Source organism: Drosophila persimilis, unplaced genomic scaffold (genome assembly GCF_003286085.1).
Source record: "Drosophila persimilis strain 14011-0111.01,24,50 unplaced genomic scaffold, DperRS2 tig00000829-arrow-arrow-pilon, whole genome shotgun sequence".
In the NCBI taxonomy this organism is placed as follows: Eukaryota; Metazoa; Arthropoda; class Insecta; order Diptera; family Drosophilidae; genus Drosophila; species Drosophila persimilis.
In genome coordinates, this window is record NW_020825359.1 from 129039 (window position 1) to 139312 (window position 10274).

The window sequence follows — 10274 nt, forward strand, 5'->3', positions numbered from 1 at the left end:
TTGTATTATTGAAATGTAAAAGGCTTCAAGAGTTCAAAGGAGAACTCCATTCCGCTTTTCTGGAGATTTGTAGGCCTTAGTTTTCTATTATTTTTCCACTCCTAAAACCCAGACTCAATCTCCCACCTTTGTTGACTTTAAAATGTATACAAATGCATGTCAATGGATCCTCATTAGCCACAAAATTGGCATCTTCTCTCATTAGGGATAGTGTGGTGTCCGCCGGGGCCGAGCAATTTGCCCCTAATTGAGACACAATCAATCACCGGGCAACCAAAATCGATACGAATCGAACCAATTTGATTGGCTAGGACTGGATTGGATTGGAAGGGGCGCTACACTTCCGTTGCCCCATTCATGTTGCATTTTCAATTAGTCCGCTCGCCGCTTTGTATTTACACGGCATTTACATTTCCGTGGTTGGGCCTGAGCTCAGACTTTAGATTTTAGACTCGGACCCAGACCCAAAAATCACACTCGGCCTCGGAAGATCGAGCCTCGAAAAGGTGAAAGCCACAGAAACGTCGGCAAGATTAGAAATTCTCTTTTATACTTGTTTGTTTGTGTTTTGTGTTTTGTTTTCTGTTTTTTGTTTCTTTTCGGTGGTAATCGTAATGGTTATTGCTATTGCTGGGGCCAAAGAATGCCCATTTCCTGTGCCCTTTTTGCGGCTCTTTGGCGATTTTCCATTTCCATTTCTATATCAATTTCTATCCGAGCAGGTTTTCTGCTGGCTTTATTTTTCGCCTTGAAGATGAATTCCCCTTTCGATCAACTGTGGCCAGCTTCTGGGCTGGGCTGGGCTGGGCTGGGCTGGGCTCTAATGCTCCACATTCTAGATGGAGATTCGGTGGTGCACTTGTTGCCTGCCCCGAGGCTGCATTTCCCGCTGGGTGTGTGTGTGTGTGCCTGTGGCCTGGGGAGACTTTGATGTGTGGTCTCTTTGTGTGTTTGTGGGGCCATTAGCCAGCCACCCACAGAAAGAGCTAAGCGTAGATTATAGGAGCGCATGGACCACCCTGGGAGGGCGAAGGGATTGTGAGTCGGGGCAAGATGCTTTCGAGGGAAATCCGATGATTAATGAGGATGGGATCTGCTCTCCCATGGAAGATGAATGATGCTTGCCCCGTATCGGATGTGGGCTCTGCTCCACGGCTCCACGGCTCCACGGCCATCCAGCCAGAGATCGATAGATGCGGCAATTGGATTCAATTAGCCAATTACGCATGCCAATTGCCGAGTCACTGACATTCTAATTATATATCTAAGCGATGCCATAATTTCCACCAATTTCCACAAGTGCAGCAAGTGCCACGAGTGCCACAAGTGCCACAAGTGCCACAAGTGGAGCACGGAAGTTGCACAAGAGACGGCCAGGGTTCTAGCCGTGATTATGGTGACGAGATCCAAGAGCCAATATCCAATTGCTAATTTGCAGTTGCCTCAATCAAAACGGAAGTCCCCCATAGGTGGGGGGCCCCAGCCCCAGTCGGATGTTGTCCAGCCCCAACACGGCTCTGTGCTGCTTCCGTTTTGGCGCCACACAGTGCCAGAAGGAAGTGATCTTCCCCTCTAATTGATAGATTGCGAAACGTGCCCCCTTGGCGCGAAAGGAGAAGACCTGATCTCGAGCGAGGCTCTGGTTCCAGCGGGACATCTAAGGGGATAACTGCACTCCAGGCCATCAGATCAGATTTGTTCGGCCGAAACGCATTTGTCTAGCCCCAGGCCCCGCCCTGGCCCCTAATTAATTACGGATTCCTCGTCACAAGGGGGCGCGACCCTGCGACCTCAATTCGAGCGTTTAAAGATTTATAAACGCTTCAGGTTAAACTGAGAAAAAGCTTTTACAAATTGATTGTGGCCGTGGACCTGCAGGCGATCTGGCAACTCTGGCGCCCGTTGCGTAATGCGATCGCGAGTGGTCGCCACAATGCTGGAACTTCTTCTCTTTGCGGCTGCCACATACTGTGGCATGTCTAGTTCTGGGTAGCGGGACTCTGTCGTAGGTGGCTGATCACTCAGCGAAGTCATCGTCATTCTCGTCACCGTCGAGTGCCCCTCGGAAGACCCAAAAGTGTGCATAATTCTTGGCTTTCTTCGCCTTTTATCTGTTCTGTTTTCGATGTATTTGCAATTGGGAATATTCACTACTCAACTATTTTTAGCAATGCTCGGGATGAATGGTCGCAGAAACATGATACATATTCGCCGTTGTGGCAGAGTTTAAATTTGCCGGCTCTACCCTAGAGTTCGTTCTTGTTCTCATATTTGTAGACCGCCAACATATAGGCTCGTTGGTCTAGTGGTATGATTCTCGCTTCGGGTGCGAGAGGTCCCGGGTTCAACTCCCGGACGAGCCCGATTTTTTTCCTTATTTTTTTTTTACTTTGGTATTGTTCTTATTTTTGTTGGTTTTTAATCAGCGGCCACGATCGCTATCGCCTCGGTTTGCTTCACCCAAGCGGGAAGCCCTCGCGAAAAGTGCTCTCTGAGTCACCGTCGGAAGAGCGTCGCTGAAACAATTTGCACAGCGTGTGAACGCGTAATGAGACCGGGAAAGTGACTCACAATTGGGCCTCCAAGGGGCCTTCCTCCATGAGTGTCCACTCATCCAGCCAGGTTCGGAGCTGGAGCTGAAGCTGGGCGTTGAGTTACTTTGGAGAAGAATGTCAGAATTTGTAGCAACCGACGATTTGAAACTGTCTCAGCTAGCTCTTGGCATAGAGCTGGGACGCCTCCTGCGCCGCTTGTGGGGCACACGCCCCCCAAGATGAAGTTTGGCAAAACCTTTGAGACGCACCTGACCATCGAATGGCGACAGCAGTACATGCGATACACGGTGAGCAGCTGCAGTCCAGTTTAGCTGGCCAGTCCCCATCCGAAACTCGAATCTCGAATCTGCAGGACCTGAAGACGATGATCAAGCAGGGCGTGGATGGTGCCCCCGCCTCGGACTCGTCGCAGGAGTACGCGACCGCGGCCTACTATCAGGCCTTCGAGGAGGCCTTCTTCTTCGAGTGCCGGAACGAGCTGGAGCGCGTCAACAACTTCTTCATGGAGAAGCTGGCGGAGGCGCGTCGCAAGCATGCCACCCTCAAGCTGCAGCTGCTGGCCACCGCCCGGGTGCCGGGCCACACGGCCAGCCTCACATCGCTGGGCTCCCAGCGGACGGAGCAGGTGCGACCGGAGCCCGTCAACACCTCGGGCAGCCGCAAGATGATGACCCAGCGGCAGCTACGGAACGCCTACAGCGAGTTCTATCTCAGCCTCGTGCTGCTCCAGAATTTTCAGTCCCTCAACGAGACGGGCTTCCGCAAGATCTGCAAGAAGTACGACAAGTATCTGAAGTCCTCTGCTGGTGCGGACTGGTTCCAGCGTTATATTCCGCAGGCGGCCTTCGCGGATCAGCGCTCCCTCCAGCGCATGGTCATCGAGGTGGAGGACCTGTACACGTTCTATCTGGCGGCTGGGGACCGATCGCAGGCGATGAACAAGCTGCGAGTGCCGCCCCTGGGCCAGCCCACGCCGGCGCAGATGGTCTTCCGGGCCGGCCTCGCCCTGGGCATGTTCGTGATGCTCTTCGTGTTGACGCTGATCAGCTGTAGGTGGCCCTATGAGATGTCTCGAATCGAAGGGGAGTCCCCTCTATCACTGGAATCCCTTCTATCCTTTCTAGACTGGCGGCGACCGCCGTTGCAGAGCAACATCCTGGCGTTCATGAGCCTCTACCGGGGTCCCTTCACCTGGGTGATCTTCAACTTCTTTATGGCGGCCAATGTGACCGGCTGGCAGCGGTTCGGCGTCAACCATGTGCTGATCTTCGAGATCGATCCGCGCAGCCACCTGCAGCCGGCCACCTTCCTGGAGATCGCCTGCACCTTCGGCATCCTGTGGACCCTCTCGATGCTCGGCTTCCTCTATCACGGCCAGTTCCATGTGGCCGATCCGTTCGTCTTCCCGCTGGCCCTGATCCTGATCATGCTGCTGCTGCTGGTGGTGCCGCTGCCGATCATGAACTGGCCGGCGCGCTGGTGGACGATAAAGCTGCTGGGGCGCGTGATGTCGGCCCCGATGCACTACGTGGGCTTCGCCGACTTCTGGATGGGCGATCAGCTGAACTCGCTGTTGACCTGCATCGTGGACCACTACTACATAGTGCGGTTCTACGCCTCCTCCTGGCTGCGGGGGCAGCCGGTGCCCCCGTACCTGAGCACGGACGTGCTGGTGCCGGTCATCTACTGCCTGCCCGCCTGGTTTCGGTTCGCGCAGTGCCTGCGCCGGTTCCGGGACAGCGGCTCCAAGTCCATCAGCTACCTCCTCAATTCCGGGAAGTACTCGACGACCTTCTTCGTGGTGCTCTTCTCGACGCTGCGCGCTCGCACGGATGGTGTGAGCCACATACCCAGCCACGATCGCAGCCCCACTGATCCCCCACTTGCCTCCCCGCAGATCGGTACGCGAACACGTTCGTCAATCCGTACACGTGGCTCCTGCTGGCCGCCTCCATCGTGTCCACCCTGTACTGCTTTCTGTGGGACGTGATCAAGGACTTTGGCCTGTTCCGGATCTGGAAGGGCAAGCACATCTTCCTGCGGGAGAAGCTCGTCTATCCGCCGGCCTTCTACTACTTTGTGATCGTCGAGAACCTGCTGCTGCGCTGGTTCTGGGTGATCGAGTTTACGCTCAACCACCACGAACTGATGACGCCCTACAACACCAAGACCCTCGGCAGTCTCCTCGAGATCACGCGGTGAGTGTGGCGGCCCTGCGACTCCCTTGTATGCTCCCTGCCATGCCCATCCATCCAGCAGGCGGTTCATCTGGAACTACCTTCGATTGGAGAACGAGCATCTGTACAACTGCGGCAAGTTTCGGGCCACCAGGGACATCCATCTGGCCGCCCTCAATCCCCGGCAGGAGCGCATGCTCGAGTCGATGATGGACGAGTCCGATGGGGTGTCCAATCGCAGGCAGAGGCCGGACGAACGCACTCGACTTGGCAAGGAGTACTTCTAGAGCGGTTACTCGTCTGTGGCAGCTGCCACTGATCATGCCACGCGCTGTCATTTCTTCTCTCCCCCACACCCCACACCCCCCCTCTCTCTCGCTCTCTCTGGAGTCCCAGCTGTGTCCGTTAATGCTAATGGCCCTCTGCATCTCCGTCATCATCTTTAATTAATTCGTTTGTGCAAAAAAGAAGGCAAGGAGAGCAAAAGAGAGAGAGGTATGAAGCAGGCCTGAAGAGCGAGAACGAGAGCGAGAGATGGATGGAGGGAGGGGGGACATCGGATTGGATCGGATCGCATCGGGCACGCGCCAAACCGGTCCACCAGCTGCACCCAAAAGCAGCTCCCCAGCTCCCGCCCCTCCCCCAATGTGGCTCCGCTGTGGTCGTTCGGACGCATCCAGGAGATCCTCATTGCGTTCGCCCGATCGCACGGATCCCCTGCTTGTGGGACAATCATCTAATTGACTCGCATTGAGCTTTGATTACCGAAGTAATTAGTGGGGCTGCAGGGGCTGTCGGGGTACCGGGGCTTCCGGGGCTTCCGGGGTGCCGGGGAAAGCCGTCTGGAGCGGGCCTGGAGAAAGCCAACAGAACGCTTCTCTAATTTATGACTAACTTTTGTTGTTGTTTCTGTTTCTCAAAAATGCTTGCAAAATTCCTAAATAAATTTATACTGCAAAATTCTTTCGGAAAAAGGCGACAAAGAAAGGCAAGAGTTTTCTTTTATATAAAAAAATTATTTGCGGCCCAAGATATTTTCCTCATTTCCTTCTAAAAGTTCATTCTTTGGGCTTAGCTACAAAAAAATATTATTTATTAAGCCACAAAAACTACAAATCGAAGAGGATTAAAGTCCCCGAGAATGGCTATAAATTTTTATTAATTTGAACATTAAAATTAATTGTTAAAATAAATATATTTTAATGAAACTCAAAATTCATTTAATATATGTATTTTTAAGTGTTTTAAAGACATTTAAAACGCGGATATTTATTTTAAATTTAAGTGTTTTTTTTTCTTGTAAAATGCCCTTTTTCTGCCAGTGTAGCTCCTCCAAGGGAAGATTCAATGTTCATCAGACACAGACTGGATTCATGCGTTCATTCTTTATGGGGATTATTTTGGAGTCTTTTCTTTTTGACAAAAGGAAAGTTTTTAATTATTTAAGGAACCCAGCGACATCTTTTTTAAGTCCCAGATGGACTTATCCTTCATTTGTGTCAGGGCTAAGACCCTTAGAAAGCCATAAGCCATCCTTTTATCGTGCACTCGAGCATTATCGCATTAGTCTGAAATCGGATTAGCAATTATCCCGAGACATTCCGAGAGTACAAAGGGATGACTACCAAAGAACTCCCTCAGACTCTACGCATCTCCCCGTCGCCTGGTGATTTGATCGTCCCTCCTGGCCTCGTTTTGGGAAACGTTCCCCCTGCAAACGGGGGAAGGGAGGGGCAGCTGGGCAATCAGTCTGCATCATTGTTTACGATGATGATGAGTGCCGGGGACGATGTCGATGACGATGACTGCTGCACAAACAGGAGAGCCAGCCAGTTATCCAGTTAACTTATCTCTCACTCGAGTTATGTTTTTCTTTAAGTCGCAGGCCTGGGCACGAGTCAAACATAAATTTGCCATTGACTCCTTGATGTGGCAGTTGCAGTTGCTGTTGCTGCCGTTGCGGGTAATGACAACAGCAATTTATGCGACAACAGAGGCCAGACCCCAACGCTCCAGTGGAAAGGAGACGGGGAGACAGAGAGAGCGAAAGAGAGAGGCCAGGACGGAAGGAGAAAGGCAGAGAATGAGAGCCTGTTGCTATTATTAATTGCCGCTGCCACCGATGCTGCTGCTGCCGCTGCCACCGATGCTGCTGCTGCAACATGAGTGCAGTACTATGCTCGTGTGCGCGGGAGCATGCGGCCGATGTGGCACGATCTTGGTACAGTTGCACACGCGCCAAAACCAGACCGAATAGACAAACAAACAAACCAACAGGCGAAAGCAAACAAGCTAAGAACAGCCCCACTGATGGAGCCCAAACAAACAAACAAATCCCAATACGATCCCAGCCAAATCGAGTCGCGTCTTGCCAATAAGGCGACGGACTGCCAACTGCCAACTGGCAACTGGCCAAACAAGGCCCAAACTACTTCGGGGCCCAGTTGAGCCGGAGAGGGTTGCTCCCAGACTTCCGAAAGAACTTGGCAAATGCCATAGAAAAGCCACGTAAAAAGGGGAAAACTATGTTGAAAAGGAATGCCTTTCAAGGGAAACCCTTACACCATTTGGTCCATGGCTGGGGCAACCCTCAGAGGCCAGTGTCCATATAGATAGCCTCCATGCTGGGTCTGTTGCAGGCTGGAAAATGGCGCGTAAACAGCTACAAACAGGAATGGATTAACCGAATACTCAGAAACCGAAACTGGATATACATATCCTTACGAAGTCAACTTTTGAAGGAATATCCCATAGGTATCTGCAGAAGAAGGACTTCTCTTAGAGTTACATAATCATAGCACCCTCTGGAAAGGGTAGCCACATCAGACAGGGAAACGGGGAAAAAGAGAGGAAAAGACCAGCGTACAAAGTCCAAAAGACTCTTTCGGACCTGGCTGAGTCGTTGGCCCTTTCAGCCAGCTGAGTGCCAGGCTCGTGCTAAATTTAGCCAAGGAGCTGCAGCAGGATCTGTGGAGCAGGGAGCAGAGCAGAGGCAGGGGCAGGGGCCACTGCCAGTTGCACACAGGGGGGCAGGGGGCAAGCCGAACAGCAAACAACAAACAGAAAACAGAAAACAGAAAACCAGTTTCTTGGAGTTGGCTCCTTTTCCTGGTTTCATGTTTTATGAGCGCGCGCAATGATCCCTGCTGCTGCTGCTGCTGCTGCTGCTGCTTGCCTCGTACCCCTTTTATGGAACAGCACGCGCCTGTTCCTGCCTCTCCGCGGCTGCCCCTTGGGAGCTTTATCGCGAACTTCTTGGCCGCAGCGGGGATTTGGCCTGACGCAGCTCATAAATTTATGTGGCAGCCTTTTGATTGCCTTTCTGCTGCCGTTTTTTCTTTTAACTCCGACTCTCTCTGTCTCTACCCTTTCTCTACACGTCTCTCTCTCTCTCTCTCTCTCTCTCTCTCTCTCTTTGGGCTTGTTAATTTGTGCACATAAATTGGCTGACAGCCAAGTTCTAAGCCAAGTTCCCCATTCTCCTGCCCAAGGCTCGTACGAGTATCACTTTTGAAAGTTTCGACTGAAAGCCAGCTGCCCCTTTTCGGGGTTTCTTGTTCGAGTCCTCAGTCCTCGGACGTCAGTCGCCAGTTTTTTAGTTTTCAGTTTCAGCTGCCAAGTATTTCAGTGGATCGGTAAGTCCTGCAAAAGCAGATGTTTCCATTTGCAGAAAGTGGGGATTAGTCAGTGAGTGCTCGTAGAAAGACGATTCGTTGGGATTGGTCTAAAGGGGGATCAAGGGGGCTTTTGTTTAGAAGGTCCCCAAGTCGAGGGTAGAATCAATTATCTTTTGTTGGCCCCCCCAAACCGCCGCTTGGCCTCCGCCTGCTCGGCTTCGGAATTGGCGGATTGGCCAACCGATCTATGCAGATCATTGCGGATTTTTGGCTGTTGGGCAATGCTTTGGGCGACCTTCCTCTAACTGGGCAGGGCCACGCCCCCACTGCGCCCATAATGAGCTGTTGTGGTCGTTGCAGCAGCATGAAGCATGGAAAATTGCAAATTATGAGCTCAAGCCCCTCTGGGGGAGGGGCGGGGGGGGATGCAGGGGGCACACTATCCAGCGACAAGTGCAGCAGCTGCTAATTGAATTAGCTAATCAAAACTGCTAGTGGAATGTAACTGCTACAACAACAAACTTATTAAATCCTTAATATTCTAAGATCTTAAAACAAAGCATTTCTCACCTTGAAGGCGGCTCGTGGGGCGGTTCAGGGGAAAAGGGGTGCTGGGGGAGAAGCACACCCTAAGCGGATTTTTTTGCCAGTGCGTGCTACTCTTTTGTTTAATGATAAGCTCCCCAGATCGGCTCCCCATCCCCCCATCTCCAGGCCCAACTCCAGCTCTTCTTGGCTTGGCTTGGCTTGGCTTGGCTTGGCTTCTGTGGCTTTTGGCGCGAAATTCTCCTGACCGCCGCGAGTGCCACATAAACAATGATTTTCGAAAGGGAAGGCATGGGGGACAGGGGCATCCAGAGGAGAAACTGGCCCCCAAAACAAAAGCCGCGCCAATGCAGCTAATGGCCCATGAAAAAAACAACAACAACAACAACTATAAAATCCCAATAAGAAGATAAAGCAGAAGAAGATGGGAATGGGAATGGGGATGGAGATGGAGATGGAGAAGCATAAAATGAAAACGAAGCAGCAGCACCTTCAGCCTCCAGGTCTCCAGTGGGCCCCCATCACGAGCATTGTGGCAGCAGAAGAACCCAACGAGAGATGAAAAAAAAAAACATCATGATCTGCCCCCGCTCTACCTGTCGCCCCCCACCCCCACCCCTCCTCCTACATTGGCAACCTCAATAACAATATTTTGTTGTTGTTTTCGCGTTTCTCTTGATTTTCTACCTTTTTGGCTGCTGTTGCACGCTGAGTTTGGAACAGCGACAACATGGAGCAAAACTCGTTAAGTCTGTAAACGTGTTTTTTCGTTCGCTTTTGTGCCTTTTTTCTCATTTACGTGCGGAGTACAGCGAGTATCGCTGTTTCTTCGTTTTCTATGCTGATCTTAACGGCCGCCATTTTGTATGAAGCGTCTGTCTGGGCAAGCAGTGCTGTGCTGGGAGATTTCTGGTTTCTTTTTTTTTTTGTCGTTTTTGCCTAAGTTTGACTCAAGCTGGAACCCCGAAGCTCCAGCTTCGAAACTTGGCTTGCAAGAGAGCGCGTGAAACATGTTCGAGAGAGCAAAATTCCCTTTGTGGGAGCTTGGATCAAAAGAGAGCGCGAGAGATGCATATGTATGTATGTATGTTTGAGAGAGTAAAATTCCCTCCTGGATTTTTTTAGGTAATTTTCTTGGACACTAGAATGGAAAGAATTTCTGGCTTCAAAAAATACTGATCTGGACATCATGGAAGGTATTCACCAAAATTTCCATCGAAATAATTATAGTTTAAATAAAGAAAATCGAAAAGTGCCTCGTCTTAAATCGCAGCACCCGAAAGTAGGCAACACTTTTGGGACTCACTTCGAGCACGCTCGAAATGTCCCAGTCGAGAGGCAGATAGAGGGAATTTCCCCTTTGAGCTGCCGTTGGCACT

General features: G+C 51.3%; 1 protein-coding gene and 1 non-coding gene across 4 annotated transcripts; both read left to right on the top strand.

The window, feature by feature from the left end:
* The first annotated feature begins 2291 nt into the window (after positions 1 to 2291).
* On the top strand, positions 2292 to 2363 carry Trnap-cgg. The gene has a single exon. It is a non-coding gene; the product is annotated as a tRNA-Pro (tRNA).
* A 351-nt stretch (positions 2364 to 2714) lies between these two features.
* LOC6599913 (xenotropic and polytropic retrovirus receptor 1) lies at positions 2715 to 5528 on the top strand. 3 transcript variants are annotated; one of them, XM_026993411.1, is made up of 6 exons: positions 2739 to 2842; positions 2908 to 3332; positions 3394 to 3604; positions 3680 to 4390; positions 4453 to 4753; positions 4815 to 5528. In XM_026993411.1, exons 1-6 carry the CDS (start codon positions 2815 to 2817, stop codon positions 5017 to 5019), a joined length of 1881 nt encoding a protein of 626 aa, XP_026849212.1. In that variant the 5' UTR covers positions 2739 to 2814; the 3' UTR covers positions 5020 to 5528. The 3 variants fall into 3 exon arrangements, with proteins under 3 accessions (XP_002025024.1, XP_026849213.1, XP_026849212.1); XM_002024988.2 differs by having other exon boundaries at positions 2715 to 2842; positions 2908 to 3604; XM_026993412.1 differs by lacking the exon at positions 4815 to 5528 and having other exon boundaries at positions 2715 to 2842; positions 2908 to 3604; positions 3680 to 4392; positions 4453 to 4616.
* Positions 5529 to 10274: the final 4746 nt, after the last annotated feature.

What these genes read in the sequence shown, in the direction of transcription:
- LOC6599913 (XM_002024988.2), top strand. Translation starts at nt 2,774, where the DNA reads ATGAAGTTTGGCAAAACCTTTGAGACGCACCTGACCATCGAATGGCGA. An exon ending in AGCAGTACATGCGATACACG is followed by an intron (nt 2,843 to 2,907) that starts GTGAGCAGCTGC and finishes TCGAATCTGCAG; the next exon opens with GACCTGAAGACGATGATCAA. An exon ending in GCTGCGCGCTCGCACGGATG is followed by an intron (nt 4,391 to 4,452) that starts GTGTGAGCCACA and finishes GCCTCCCCGCAG; the next exon opens with ATCGGTACGCGAACACGTTC.